We start from the raw sequence: 16,155 nt of genomic DNA, 5'->3' as shown, positions 1-16,155 counted from the left end.
GACTGTACAGCGCGGAGAGCAGAAGTTAAGAGTAGGGCGTGTAAAAAAGAGAAAAAATTATAATTTTTGAACATACCAAGTGGCTTACAGGGACCTGGTATGATGTGGTGCTGCTTCACCAACTCCTCGGCTAAACGGCCGCAGAGAGCGGTCATGCAAACACTTGCTTCGATTTGCTACTATCATTGTATTATTATAATATTATCATATCAATGTTTTATATTTATTTAATATTTTATTTTTGAACTTATTTTTGAATTTGGTTACAGTAGTGCATAGTTTTAGTTCATTTTCCAAATTATTCCATAGCTGGACCCCCTTTATTGATATACAGTTGCTCTTCGTATTGGTCCGTACACCCATTTTCTTAAAAATACATGACCCCCTAAGTGGATATTTGGACTCCCTAACTTCAAACAGCTCCTGCATGCAGGGTGGGAGTATATTATTGTGTGCCTTGTACATGATTAAAACTGTAATGTCCACTAGGTCCTCCAATTTTAGGGTGTTTGTTTTAATAAAGAGTGGGTTGGTTGGAGCAAGGTAGTCTGCATGGTTTATAGTTCGTATTGCTTTCTTTTGCAGCATGTATAGTGGTTTGATGTTTGTTTTGTAGGTGCTCCCCCATAATTCCTTAGGAAACCATGATGTGGCACGTAGACTTAATGTCTTATTCTTAACACTATACTCAGTGTTATGTGTTGTAATGAAAGCCGGATTCTTCAGCACTTGTGAATATGCAGAATACAGTCATGGTCAATGTAAAAATAACCGGCTTAGGTTTTTACAGTTACATAAGTCTTGAAAAGTCCCTCATAAGTCCTGCAAATTCTAAAGTATTTAATTACCCGGGGTGTGAAGAGCATTTCTAGCATTCTGGTGAAAAGAAGCGGGACCACATCTGGTCGAGACGTCAGCCGGGGCCGTGCCATCACATCTTTTATTCCTTTTCTCAGCTGTTTGAGGCCTCATCCTCCCAATGACCTGATAGACAGACACAACTCACATTACACTCAACAGTAACCCATACAACATAGTTTTACAAAGTAAAGAAAATGATTTGATCCATTTGACATTCTTGTTCAGTGAAACCACATATGGTATTTATGAATTATCAGCAGAGGGACGAATAGGAATTACAGCAGGACTTGGTCCAGTGAAATGGGCCATCGTGCAAAACAGAGTGGGCTCACATCCTTCCAGCAACCCGGCAAGGTTGCTCTCGATGAGGAGATCTGATGCTGCTGGAACGAGACGGTCAGGCTCACCCTCACAAAGCAGCCTCTAACTCCTATACGTCTAAGTTAAAGTTTATGTCTAAAGTCCAAATTTAAGTCTTAAGTTTAAAGTGAGTACAAACTGAAGTTTAGATATTTTTGTGGTCAGACGGTACCGCATCACTCCGTGACTGACAGCAGCATCACCTGGGATTAAAATAGCTTGCTGGTATTTCATAACAATCAAATTATGGAAAAAACGTGACACGTCAGATTTCTCTAAGTAAAAATCGAATGGTTTTTTAAGCTAGGATCCAATTTTTGCATTAATCTGATAAACCTATGAAGGTCCAGAGTGACGGACAGTCAAAGAAGAAAGCGTGAAAGCTTTAACCATCTGGTAGATTGTGACCCGGCCAATGCAGATGATCAGATTCCTCTGAACTGGGTCCATTCCTGGATTTCACCAGGCTAATAAGCAGGAAACAAAGTACTGCGCCCATCAAAAGGTGTCGGCTTTAACAAGGAGAACTTCTCTGTCTCTGCGTAGGAACACATTTGGAAATGATGTTTCTGTGTAGCAACAGGTCAATAAATGAGACAACTAGGACGAGGTTAAGAGCAGTCCAACTCATTATGAACAGTGATGGACCATCATTGTCCAGATCTCCACCCACGGAGAATTGTCTCCCAGAGAAGTCGGTGTGACTTTCCTTTTTTGGTCAGGCAGTTGGAACAGTTCACATCAACCAAATCAAATCATCCAACGGGATCAGATAAAACAATCACATAAGGCCTTTAATGTTACATGATATTGTTATATAACTGTTCAAAGAAGTGGGCATGCCCGTCCCTGTCCGTGTTTATAGAAGGAGAGAGGTGCCTGCTGCCTGTCCTCCTCAGCATCCCTGACGTCCATCTACCATCGAAGCTTGAGCTGGTTCTTTAATAAACATCTGTTCTAAACAGCAATAAAGAAACAATATAGTTGACTATTCCAGAGAGACGTTTACATGTCATATGTAGACATGTCCTCGATGAACCAAGAGCAGAAACACCTGACAAATGTGAATTCATTTAACAGAGTCTTGAAAAGATTAAGTACAGTCAAAACACTCAAATGAACTCAGCTTCATTCAGAGGCGTGATTGTGCAGAGATGTTTGTTGCGCTGTACTAAAACAAACATATTATAAACGTCAGTGTATACTGACAGGTAAGAGCACCAACAGTTTTGGAAGATGTCACTCATAGACATTGATGTAATAAAGATAACATGAAGACTGAAGCTTCTTAAATAAGCTCAGGACTGAGTTCATGTGAAATGGCAAAAGCACAGTCTGACCGCAGCTAGAGGAAGGGGACACAAATCGTTGCCAGGTTCTTTGTGATCAAACTGCTCCCTCTCGATCCCAGCTGGTATCACTGCAATTCTGAGAGATGTTTCTGAAGCTCCAGGCCTCACTGTTTTGGGAACACTTCCATCAGTTTCATGGATATAGCCGTGGGGTGTGTCTCTAACTGCATTCAAGCAAAAGAAAAAACTATTATTATAATAACGTCATTACCTAAAGCTATGAAAAAACGGCTGTGATAACTCTGAGGGGTTTAATTAAATACTACAGACCTTAAAAAAGACTCTTTAAGACTGCTTTATGCGTCATGCTCTGAACTTTATTGGCCTTGTGGTCAACCAAACAACAGAAAGCATGAGCGTAGCTTCTTGTGACTACTGGCCTGCGTACCAGTCGTCTCATCATCTCCTGGTCCCACCAGTCTGAGGAGCAGAGAGCCTCGTCACCTCAGTTGTTTCAGGACAAATGATCACCAATCAGCTACACCGGCGCAATCCACGATTTTAAAATGAGCTGCTTTGAGGAACAGAAATGTACTTTTCCACATTTCAGGGTCATGTTTCAGGACCATTTATTAATTTAAGCGTCTTTGAGATCTTTTAAAAGTGCTCTATAAATAAAATGGATTATTATTACTATGGCTTTGATTATGAATGAAACGGTGCTTCATAGAAAATAGACTTGTTTTATTAATACTTTCTGAGGCGAGTAAAAACAGAGGGAACAATATAAACCTCTCTTGACTTAAGCATTGCTTACATTTGGATTAAACTGATACCTTTCTTTATCTTTAAGATCAAGATGACAAAGCCAGACTTAAGAGATGCTGATTCAGAGTTGTGATTCAAAAAAAGAGTTTGTCAAGGTAGATTTTGATTTAATGGTAGTATGTATAAAAGTTAAAGAGCCTTAAATTAAAGGAAGACTGTATGATAAACGTTTTAATCATGTGAAAAGAAGAAAAAGCTCTGAAACTGTCTTGAAATGGAAAATGTCCTCCCAAGCATGTGTAGAATAAATATTTTAGAAAGCAGTGGAGCATCCCTAAATCGACAAGAGTCAGCTAAATGCTGCTGTACAAGCTTGTGTAACACAGGAAGTGCTGTGATGGAGACTTCTTGACAGATGGGACAGTAAACTGTCAAACTCTTTCATCTCTGGCCTTTCAATGCTATTTTTGACTAATATAACTATTTTAACATGTGGAAAAAAAGAGTTTCCCACCTCTGCCTTGGAGACTCTGTGACCCCCGTGCTGCACATCCTGTTTCCCAGAACAGAAGAAACACGACTGAAGTCCTGGTCCGTTTACAGAACTACTGTAAACGGTACTACAGCACATACCAGACTGATGTTTGTGAGTAACGTAAATATAATTGAACTTTAGTCATTTCTCCTTTTTGCCAGATATGTGGTAAAGTAGCGCAGCATGGTGGTTTGGTTAGCGCTGCTCCTCCACCGCAAGGATCCTGGTCCAACTCCCAGTAGGGGTGTTTCTGTGTGGAGTCTGAATGTTCTCCCCATGCTGAGTTTTCTCCAGGAATTCATAGCTGCAGCTGCAGGACCAGACTAGAGCAGCTGGTCTGAAACAGAGCTTCATCCTAGAGATGCTGCTATAGAGCTACGCTGCAGGGGGACTCCAACATGATCCACTGAGCGGTGCTCATCACCCTTCCTTCTCTTTCCTTTCTCAGTTATTAATTATAAGTATTTCATAGCCAGCATTGTTGTCCATTGTTCTTCTAGTTTGTTGTGCTGGTCTGCCATCCCCCACCCCCGTCTTTTTCTCTTTTGTGTATGTTTGCAGGCCAGAGCTTCAGGAGCTGCCTGCTGACCTGCAGCCTTCTGATCATCCCACTGCTGCTTCCACCTGTCCGTGTGAATGTCTGGTAGATGCCTACTGACATCCTGACCTGCAGTCCCCCCCACCTCTGTCTGCTGTCTACATCTACTTATATAGTCATCCCTGTACTGCACTAGCTAGCCATTGGGTCTGTGTCTCTCCTTTCTCTGTTCTTCATTCTCTCTGTCTGTTCTCTCTTTTCCTGCTCTGCCCAGCTGGCCACCAGCAGCAGGGTCCCCCCTTAAGATCCAGGTCCTGCTCAAGGTTCCTGGAAACCGCCTAGAGACAACTTCTATTGTAATGGACGTATTGTAATGGATGCTATCTAAATGCAACTGAACTGAATTGAATTAAAAAACAAACTAATGGACAAATGAGTTGGTACCCCTGAAAAAGATTGAAAACAATGTGACCACATTGACCTGTTAAAATATAAAGTGTGTCCTGTAATCAGCATCACAGGTGTCTTCAGTCTTCCAGTCAGTCAGTTTGCACATTTACTGTAAATGGGGAAAAATCGCCAGTCTGCTGTTTGGTATCAAGGTGTTCACCACACTGAACACGGACCAAAGAAGGCGAAAGAGAAGGTTGTCTGGCAGGATCAGAACGATGATTATAGACAAGCATGTTAAAGGGGAAGAACAGAAGACCACCTCTGAGCAGCCTGATGTATGCGTGGCATGTTCAGAGGTTTAAGGTCCACGGGAGCCAACCTCCCCAACTGCAAGAGGACAACTGATGATGAATGGAAGAGACGGATGATGTATGACAACTAAAGAGCCAGGAAAAATTTCTAAGGAGGTTTAAGATCAACTCTAAGGTCACGGAACATCTGTGTGAGATCAACCATCCAACCAACCTAAAGTGGTGCTAAAGTGGACTTGATGGACGATGACCAAGCAGGACTCCACCGTCACAAAAAAGCCAGACTTGAATTTGCCAAACTGCATGTTGACGAGCCACAAAGGTTCTGGGGGCAGGCCATCTTATATCCGTGCAGATAAAATTAAAACTCCAGTGTATCAAGGTGTTCTGGAGTGAAATGGGCCGTGAAGTGTTTGTAGGTCTCAGTCACAGGTCATGAATCCTCCGGGAGGATAATGACCTAAAACACAAAAGTGTCCCTCTCTGAGTCCTGATCTACATCCTGTTGAACATCTTTGGAAACATCTGGAACATGCAGTCTGGAAGAGAAACCCCTTCCCACCTGAGACATCTGGGGGTGTTTGGGCCAGAACACCTTTCTACAGGTGCACAAGTCTCACTGAGAGTTACAGACACCACCTGCGGTACCTTCATTTTTGTCTCGGTCAGATTCTTTAGTGCTTTTTTTCATGATTCTGTTGGACCACAACTCAAAAGCAATGTCTGATGTTAGTTGATGATTCAGTAAGTCATTTTTACTTTTGTAGGTTTCAAGCCTTTTTAGTGACCAGTGTGGGGTTTTTCTGTCTTTAATGGAAAGATACCAATACATGTGTCCAGGTGTGTTATACATTTATATAATTTATTCTTTTATCTATCGTTTTTTTGGCAGTGTTTCAGATCGAACAGACAAACGGAGGTGGACTGCTGTTGTTTTTGCCTGACTGAGACCTTGGTGGCACACAGACAGACAGACGGACGGACAGACAGACAGACGGACAGACAGACGGACAGACGGACGGGCAGACAGACAGAGAGACAGACAGGGAGTGGCCTTGCAGCAGATCAGTTGCTGGTGTGGTGTATTTCTGTTTCAGGAGAGAGGTGGGGGACCCAAGGGAGACGGGGAGTTGGTAAACACATGCCACATGCAGGTTTTGATGACAGTACAGGGTCCCGGGGACACAATATGTGTTTGTGCAGAGAGCTGCGTGAAAACGCAGCACAACAAAACAATAGTTTTAAGACAGATGCAATTTATGCTGAATGAAATCCGGACTTCTTTATGAAAAGCTTCTCTTTTTCTCCGTCCTGGTTTTTATCAATGCAACAAGGCGACCTTGTTTGTGAGTAAGTCTCATTATCTGTGTCAGGTCGTCTTTCCAAGCACGCCTAACAAGTGCCAGCATGCTTTGGCTCTTGAATCCTGAGTAGCTGTCAGGAATTGAGTTGCAGTTGGTGTCAGTTTTCCTCGCTGGCTGGTACACACTTGTTGATGTCCTTGTTGGAGCCCCGGGGATCCCTTGCGGTTTAAGGTACTAACATTCGGAGGTAATCACTATGACAAAGACATTTTTTGCAGTTTACTACACAGTGAAACTATTTCAATTTACTGGGTTTGAGCTTAACACGGCAGCTTCAAAGGCAACTTCAAGGTTTGGAAGTGATATCAACTGTAAATCAAAGAATTTGAATATCTTATAAGCATTTTATTAACAAAAGCACAAAGAAAACATCAAATGTTGAAAGTGAGGCACTTTACCATGTTGTTGAAAAACATAAACTCATTGTGAATTTGATGGCGCCAACAAATCTGAAAAAATGGACCTGGACAACTAAAGGCTGGAAAAGTAAGCGAGGTGTGAAAGAGTCACCTGGAGGAAAATCTTGATAATCCGTTGGCGACTGGTTAGTCACATGACTGGGTGCAAAAAGAGCATTGTGAGGGCCAGAGTCTCAGAAGTACAGATGAGTAGTTGTTCACCAGTCGGCATAAAAAGTGGGTTTACAAAAAATGATGAAATAATTTCAGCCTAACGTTCCTCAGTAATAATGTTTCATCATCTACACACTACGTAAGAAATCTCTGTGTGCATGGTCGAGGACTGGAGGTCGATTGATGCCTGTGATCTTTGGAGAAAGACCTAGACTGATCAGTTACACGCTTGACATTTTCCAGACGTAGTGCATCAAGTCAGAAATCTGGGACTGGTTCTGGACTCAGACCTGAACTTTAACAGCCACATTAAGACGGTAGTGAAGTCTGTTATCACCTAAAGAACATCTGGAGGATTAAAGGACTGATGTCTCAGCAGGACTTGGAAGACCTGGTCCAGCTTTTATCTTCAGTAGACTGGACTACTGTAATGCTGGTCTCACGGGTCTCTAGAACCTCCATCAACCAGCTGCAGTTAGTCCAGAACCTGCTGCCCAAGTCCTGAGACCAAGAGACCCGAGTCCTCTGGTCCATGATGAACCAACCAGAACCCTCAGGTCGTCAAGGACACGCCTACTTTCTGAACCCAGAGTTAGAACCAAACAGGTGAGGCAGCGTTCAGCTTTTATACTCCTCACCTGTGGAACAAACTCCCAGAATGCATCAGGGCTGCTGAACCTGTCAGTTGCTTTAAGTCAAAGTTGAAAACCTTTTTATTTACTGCTGCATTTCAGTAATCGACCATAACACCATACATTTCTGCTTTTAAACTCTTTTACTTTGCCTTTTTCCAGAATATTTTCATGTAAAGCACTCTGAACCGTCTAACCGTCACAAATAAACATACCTTGCCTTACCACTCTTGTTTCTTTCATACTACAGATTGTGCTGTTAGTCACGTCTTGTCCTGCGTTATTGAAAAATCAGCTTGTTCTAGCCGTGTAACATGTGGTCTTAAAAATGGCCTCTGCCACATTCACCGCACCGGTTGGTACCAGGTTTTCAGCACCTTCCACAAGTCCAGGTTAAAGGGTTATCATGCACAAAGAGGTTGTAATCAATTCAATTTAATTCAGTTCAAAAATACTTCATTAATCCCCAAAGGTAAATTAATTGTTGCACAAGAGTCTTTCAAGAGTCATTGTAGAGGTTAATAGCTGTGGGCAGGAAGGATCTCCCGTAGCGGTCTGTGCTACAGCACATCTGAACCTCTGACTGAAGACTCTGTTGACGAATCACTGTGTTGTGAAGAGGATGCTCATATCCAGAAACACTGTCACCTCACTTCACTTCACTTTATTAATTGTATAATATATTAATAACCAGACCTCTGGACCAAAGCTCATGTAAACTGGACTCAGGACAGACAGACAAACTAAAATCTGAGAATCTCTTTGGATAGCATGGACACGACATCCTCCAGACTAAAGAGTGGGACCGTCTGCCTTTTTACCAGTGAGTTCAAAAGCCAACATCTCTGATGGTTGGGTCTGAATTATCTCCTGTGGAAAAGACAGGCTGCACATAAGATACGAAACATCAACGCCGTGGACCTCTCAAACAGTGAAAACATTGAAATGTACAGTGTCCCAGGTTGTTGTGGAATTGAGGCTTTGCATGAGTAAAGTCGTGTGCAGGGCAACACCAGGCAACGCTACAGGACTCTTTTCTGCACCTGTGTGAACAGTTTTAGGCTCTAGGGGATCAATATGAAAGAACATGCCAGGAATCATAAACCTTTGAGATTGTTGAGAGGAAATTCAAGAAAGATAAAGCCTTGAGCTAAATCCCCTTGGTAGAAAACATCTGCTGAGGTGTAGCAGCGATACCCTGATACCAAACAGCAAAATGGGATCGCATTGGGCGTTTATTTCAGTTACTAACTCAGTAACGCTCTCACAGCACTGTCATTGTTTGTCCACCACAGTGATGTCAGTTAGGTGACGTGTCAGACAATACAGGATTCAGAGAAACCCAACCCATTAAAGCCACACTTCCACGTTGCAGGTGATCCAGACATTTATCTGCTTTACAACCAGACGGAGGAGGAATTTCTTCCCTCGGGCTTTGAGTCTGAATTTATTGCAATCATTTATATTTGTGACTTAAAAATGAACTCATTTTCTTATCTTTTTTTTTAACAGTAACATAAATTTCCTCGTGTAAGCTCCAGTTGAACAGCGACAGCTAAATGTTGAACACCGGTGGGAAGTGCAGGCCGTTTGAGCTGCATTTGTCAAACAGTTGTGAAAAAACTTGCAAAAGGTGATGTTTTATGCAATCATATATGTTCGTCTAGAGAGCAGAAGCTAAAATAAATAAATGACTACCAGTAAATATAAATTATGTAAGTTGGAAAGTCAGCTGAAATTGAGACTAAATATCACTGGGCACATAATTATACCTGATATTTAATTGATCAACTCAACAAATGTTCATTCTCAGCACCAGTGCACAATTGATTTGTGAAAATGACTACATAAACTCAAAATCTTATCATTTTGATTCTTACTTTAATATGAATTATGTTCTCACAAAACGTCTTAGAAATAAGGTCATCAAACCAAAGGCCGGAGTCACACAGACATATTTGTGCTTAAGTTGCTCCAGTACCCAAGTTTTCTTATCAACCCTAAACTGGACTTTAGCCAAACGCCTTCACTATTTAACAAAACAAAACATTGTCCTGTCATGTGTAATAAAATTAACTGAAAAATCACTTTATGATTCATAATTGTCTGCAAGATGGATTCAAAGACTCATATTTCTCCAAAACCAGGGCAGCTACGATCATCTGTCCATCAGGAGGTTGGCGGTTTGATTCCTGGCCTGGACGACAATTCTTAAATGAGTGCCCTTGAGCAAGAACCAAAGCTCTGAAACTCAGATGATGCATTCATCAGCATGATGGTGTAAATGATGGAAAAAGGCACTGTGTAGACTCAGTAGACAAGAAGTCTGTGTGATGTTTAATAGATTAAGTGCTGTATTTATGTGAGTGACTCACACCATCGACCCAACCCTTAGAGACATGAACTTTAAGCAACATCACCAGACACGGGTCTACGTGCTGGGGAGCCACATCTCCAACAGGATTGGTCCTCATGGACGTGACTGGTCCCTTGTCCTCATCATCACAAAGCCTGACCTGTGTAGTTGTGGCGGGGAACCAAACCGATGACTTGTCTGAGCAGACACCGCCAGTAATTTGGGAAAATTAGTGTTTGAAAGACAACTGTGTTTCTGCAGAGCAACAATATCTGTAAAATGTTTCGTTTGGTCCGTATAAGAATGACAGCAGGATTTGCCGGCTTGCACCATGAAATAAACATTTCAGTGTTTTGCTGCCCTCTTCTGGGGGGAATATGAACTGCAGCCAATTAAATATAATTCCCAGTTTCAACAGTTGGACACTGAACTTTTTGTAAATGTCAAAAAAAACAAACATTTGTTTTCTCTTGTGACATTCGGTTGTTTTGAAAGTTATGAGGTGGAGAGGGACATTATGCTAGCTTCTATTTAAAAGTATAGGTGCATTTTATACCTTCAGTGGATCATTTTAGAGAATGTCCACATTTCAAAAAGGTTAAATCGAACAGCCCCAGTAGAAGGCTGAATTTTACAGTAATACACCTACTAAAATTAACATGTGAATCTGTAAATTGAGAATATTTAAAACCAATGCACCTTAACCTTATATCTAAATCAAGTTATACATTTGTATGAAAGCATGTTGTCTCAATGCCTCACTTCCTGATAATTATTGTCATTTCTGTTGTCTTTCTCAATTCAGTTCACCCCTACAAAGACATGTTATTCCACCATGTGAAAGGACAAAATCCACCAAAAGAACTGGTACAATAAATAATCACAGGACCGTGAAACTCATCTCAATATCCAATTTTATTTCAAAACATCTGAAAAGGAGATCTAGTCCATGGTGAACCCGACGGCATCAACTCCTGGATCGGCACCCCAATTTCAGCGGGCACTGTGAAAATAAAGAGCTGGGTCACATAAAATCTTAACCACAATCAGCTTGCAACGAAACATCTGATAATACTTCATAAACTCAAAATGACAAGAAAGCAAAGGACACAGTGGGAGCTGTCCTGAAGGCAGCAACCTATAGTGCTGCTGACCCCCATAAAATGTAAGAGCCAGACACCAAAAAAAAAAACTGTATAAACAATGCAAGCATCCACACTAGTAAACTTGTTCTGTGATGCTGTTCCTCACTCCTACACAACAAAATGGGCACATGGTTTGCTGTTCATAAAAGTCAAATACACGAGGAATTGGGGGGATCTAAAAGATATCACAAAACCTGATGTCTTGAGGACGACCGGGCTCAAAGTAAAGTAAAAATCTCTGGTAAGACTTTCCCAACGCTGACAGTAATACGGCAGGTTCCCATTAGCAGGGGTCTAGGGTCAAACTTAGGAGACAAGAACAGTAAAGGGCGGATCTTTTCCGTTCTTATAGCCGTTATTGCCTCATCGAGGACTTCAACAGGACCCACTGAGCTGACGAACCAACATCACCTTACAGTTGGTGGAAGGCTGGCTTTTACTAAAAATAACAGATCAATGTGCAGGAGCTGATATATGGTGGCAATGATTAAGAATATAAGACTTTACAACTCAGGAAATATTAGGAGGGCTAAAAGTCATTTCGAACTACAGCATAGCCGATGAGCATCAAGTCAAACCCGAGTGCTGTCTGCAGTTTTTGGGGCTACGCTTAAGTACCTTGTTCAAGGAAGGAAACATGTACAAGTTCATGAAAATTCTCGTCAAGGGGACATTCCTGTTAACGGAAATGTGCCAATGGTTGAGCTCCACCAACGTAAACCTGCCATCAGTAATGTCTGTCTAAAACGTGGGTTTCTCTCTTCTCACCTATCGCAGCCTCCTGGCTTCTCTTTCGGACTCGAGGAGGGTTAACACATCTCCTTCTCTGACTGGGCCCTTCACATTCCTGATGATGGAGCGGTTGCTGTCATCCATGAACTCCACACGGACCTAGAGGTCAACACAGAATACAAGAGACATTTAAATGTTGCAAACTTTTGATTTATACAGGATTTTTTATTAAAAACACTTATTTAAAAAAATACATTAATTCAGTTGTGGCTCAACCTTTTCTCCGGGTTGTTACCTTACGGCTCTAGTTATTCATATTTACAATAAAGCTAACAGAATTTTCCTCATTTACATCCTTTGATACACAATTACGCTGTGACACACAGATGGTCAAAATAGCTGCCAATACGTTTAGCGAATGACTTTCCTCTGATCACTGAAGGTTCTCTGAGGTTGTTTTCAGTGTGAGGGACTTGTCTTGCACAAACTGATTCCCTCCTCAAATGTCTTCAGTTCTTACTTTATTCATATGCCGAGGGAGGTTTAACAGTGTTTTCCAGAAAACCTTCGGGTTTTATAAATCTTTAAGGAATCGGTGTGTTAAACTACGTATTTCCACCACTAGTTTTAAATCGCTCTGTATTTGTTATGCTGCAGAAATTTCATTTTCCATTGTATTTTTTATTTCATTCAAAAATAAAAAACAATTCAATACAAATAACACAAATGTTCCTAAATTGTGAATGAAAACGGAGCAGAAAGAAGAATCTTATCTAATCCGCCCCTTTTTTTTTTTTAAATAACAAATTAAAAATGTAAAAACAACTAAGTAAATAAAAAACTAAAATAAAATAACTGCCGGCTATGGGTATGTCAATCAAACTTAACTAACATTTTTCATTATATTTACTTAACATACACGCTTTAATTGTTCTTTTGAATGTAATGTTTGATTTGGATTATTTGTTTTCTTTATTCAGATTCTTCCATAAACTGATTCCTTTCACAGAAACACAACGTTCCATCAATTTAGTCCTGAATCTTGTTTTTTCTTTTAAATCTCTGTTCCTTTTAAGTTATACTTGGGCCCAATCCCAATTCTCCTTCACTCGCCCTTCTTTTCTCCACTCGCACTTCTTTTCTTCCCTAAGCCCTAAAAAAGAAGGGGGAGATTTTAGGGCACTTGAGATCTAGGGCACTTGGCCCAGGTGCCTGTCCCAATTCTCCCCCTACCCCTCGTTTTCGTCCCTAACCTGATCAGGAAGCAGAGAGCCAAAAGCTGTTTTAATTTCAGCTGTAGCGCTGTTAATATGGCACATTATTAAGTTTTAATATTTTTTCAGGTATAATGGTAACCTTAAGATCCCCAACCGGGGCTCAGTTTATCCAAATAACGCCTGTTAAGAAATTTGACCCGATGTTTTCGGAGATGAGAAGAGCCGCCGGCCCCGGGGAGCAGCCTCAGCTCACAGCCCGAGAAGAGACGTCTCCGCCGGGTCAGGCTGCTCCGTCAGCCCCGGGAGAGACGCTCTCTCCCGGGACGCAGCTCTGTTGAGAATCACGCCGGCTGAAATAAATCATTTAGGAATATGTTGGTTTAATAGATGAAATCTAACAGTTGTAGCTACGCCTGTTAAGAAATTTGCTCCGAAATTTAGAGATTTCTGTCTGCCGGGTCCGGAGCTTGGGTCCGCGCTAAATCGACGCAGAGCCTACGGCGTAGGTTGCGTAACCTCCGCCGTAGGATCTGCGTTGGTGTAACGCGGAACCATAAATCCCTTTATTCTGGCGTGATCTTCCGCAACTTTATCTGAAAGTGTGTAAATTACCCAGATAACAGCTGGATTACTTTGTGGTTTCTGAAGACTATTATATCAGAAACATCCAAAACAAATCTGACGAGTCACAGGATTATTTCTCTCTATTTCTCTGAGACCAGTCTGCCTGTTTGCCTTGTCGGCGAGTCAAATCGACGCAGAGCCTCTTTTTTTCATACCCCCTCGCTCGCCAAGTCAGCATCTGAAATCCCTCGATTTGAAGGGGCTATTCTCAGCCCCTAGCCCTCGTTATGCCCCCTCCCCCTAGGTGAAAAGAGGAATTGGGACACCACTACCTTCACGGGAACGCGCAAAAGTTAGGGTTAGGGAAGAAAAGGAGGGCGAGGGGGAGTATTGGGACGCACCCTTGCTTTCTCTTTTTTTCAAATCTTTTTTGAATGTTGATTGGTAAAGTTTTTTTTATGAGCTTTAAACATAATTTGCAGAATACTAGTCTACTAATTCATGAAATTTCAACAATTTTAACTGAAGGAATAATGGATTTGTTGGATCTCTATATCGTTTTCTACTGATTATTCTTATGCAGTTTAAATTCAAACGGTTCACCCAGAAGTTTCATTATTTACAGCCGTGGCTCAAACAGTTGTGCATTGGATCATTTTGGGGGACATTTTAACAACCATAATCATTCCACTTTAAATATGTCACATCTCCCTTAAATGATGGAGATGACCAGATAAAAATGTCAACTTCAGCCTGACGGAAAGGTCATGCAGCTTTCTGTGACCATATTGGCCCGTTATGATCCAGGTCCTGCTCAAGGTTTCTTCCCTCCTAATGGGAGGTTTTTTTTTACCTGCCATTTTTTATATAATAATTGTTCTGGGTCTCTGGAAAGCGCATAGAGACAACGTCTGTTGTAATAGACGCTATCAGAGGTGTCAAGTAACGAAGTACAAATACTTTGTTACCTTACTTAAGTAGAAATTTTGGTTATCTATACTTCACTGGAGTAATTATTTTTCAGACGACTTTTTACTTTTACTCCTTACATTTTCACGCAATTATCAGTACTTTTTACTCCTTACATTTTAAAAACAGCCTCGTTACTCTATTTCATTTCGGCCTTAAACAAAAACTATCCAGTTAAATTGCTCCATCCGGATAGAGTGAATTTGGTTGTGGTTGTTTCAGATGTTCTTGTCCAGTTTTGTTCTTACATCCGTTCCCTCAGATTCCTGCAACTAAACTTGGATGTACATTCCAATAAATGTTAGGATAAATGATAACATGCCTCTGAAGTTTGACTTTTTGCACCATTACAATACTTATAGGCAACTAGTCATCATATCTTCTCTCTCTGAAACACATGTTAATGCTCAATAGTACACATATATGGTTCTTTAATATATTTGCATTATACTAAGACGCATTCATTTTCAATGACTTTTGTCCTTAATGGCTTTTTCCCCCCCTTACATTACTTTTACTTTTATACTTTAAGTAGTTTTGAAACCAGTACTTTTATACTTTTACTTGAGTAAAAAACTTGAGTTGATACTTCAACTTCTACAGGAGTATTTTTAAACTCTAGTATCTATACTTCTACCTGAGTAATGAATGTGAATACTTTTGACACCTCTGGACGCTATATAAATAAAATTGAATATTCTAACAATTATATTCTAACAGCTAGTTGTGTTTTTTTTATAATTAGCACCCAACGAACTTGTTTTTGTCTTTTTTTTCCTGGTGAAACACAACTTTACATCCAAAAGGAGCTTGGAAAAAACGTATGATCGGATATTTAAGGACAACATTGACCAACTTTGGCCGTGGCATCGGCCGTCCTTCAATATTCCACATGTATTATTATATATTTCAACCTCACAGAAATATATAATAACCTTACAGAGAGACAGAGTTGCCATGCTTACCTGTGTACATTGTCCCTGGGAACCAGTTCTGCCGAGCACTTTGGTGACCTGCAATTAAGCAAAAACGCAAACATTAAAACATGTGTACCCAGCTGCTCATTTGTTAATGTGTATATTTATCAAACTAGGGGAAAGGCAGAGGCCGAGACCGGAGCACACGCGGCCTCCATGATGGAGGAACGAGAAACACCGAGACAGGCTCAAATACGTGCAAATAACTGGTTTTAAATTCAAAATCTCGTTACCGGTAAGAACATTACTTATTAACGTAACTGTATAGCCAACCAATTGTGGTCAATGTGAGGGATTTATATATTTTCTTACTCTTGCGAGCTTGATCGGCTGCACGCGGCTGGCGTCCATGTTGTCAGCTTAGAGCAGAAAGGAAGTCACGTGGTGCCCCCGCGGTTCATATGGACACCGGAATATCCAAGTTTACATACATTTTTATTTTTTATTTTAACCATCATTAAAAACAAACACACAATGAATTATAAATATAAGTAAAAACAACACAAATATAAAATAATATTAAAAAATATTTTAAAATTTAATTTTTCATTCCAACTTCCTGTTCCGGT

General features: G+C 40.8%; 1 protein-coding gene across 1 annotated transcript; it reads right to left on the bottom strand.

Annotated features, from left to right (window-relative positions):
• Positions 1–10,879: 10,879 nt before the first annotated feature.
• rps28 (ribosomal protein S28) lies at positions 10,880–15,974 on the bottom strand. Its single transcript, XM_061731219.1, has 4 exons — positions 15,899–15,974; positions 15,575–15,622; positions 11,896–12,018; positions 10,880–10,985 (listed from the first exon to the last, which is right to left on the bottom strand). Exons 1-3 carry the CDS (start codon positions 15,935–15,937, stop codon positions 11,896–11,898), a joined length of 210 nt encoding a protein of 69 aa, XP_061587203.1. The 5' UTR covers positions 15,938–15,974; the 3' UTR covers positions 10,880–10,985.
• Between the last annotated feature and the right edge of the window lie 181 nt (positions 15,975–16,155).

Source organism: Cololabis saira, chromosome 10 (genome assembly GCF_033807715.1).
Source record: "Cololabis saira isolate AMF1-May2022 chromosome 10, fColSai1.1, whole genome shotgun sequence".
Lineage (NCBI taxonomy): Eukaryota > Metazoa > Chordata > Actinopteri > Beloniformes > Belonidae > Cololabis > Cololabis saira.
Note: the sequence above shows the minus strand (reverse complement) of the source record. Positions and strands in the feature narration are given on the sequence as shown.

Bases quoted from the DNA above. Each gene is read 5' to 3' on its own strand.
- rps28 (XM_061731219.1), bottom strand. From the start codon at position 15,937: ATGGACGCCAGCCGCGTGCAGCCGATCAAGCTCGCAAGA. The intron at 15,623-15,898 runs GTAAGAAAATAT...GCTTAATTGCAG, and splicing joins AGCCGATCAAGCTCGCAAGA to GTCACCAAAGTGCTCGGCAG. The intron at 12,019-15,574 runs GTAAGCATGGCA...GTTGACCTCTAG, and splicing joins CCCAGGGACAATGTACACAG to GTCCGTGTGGAGTTCATGGA.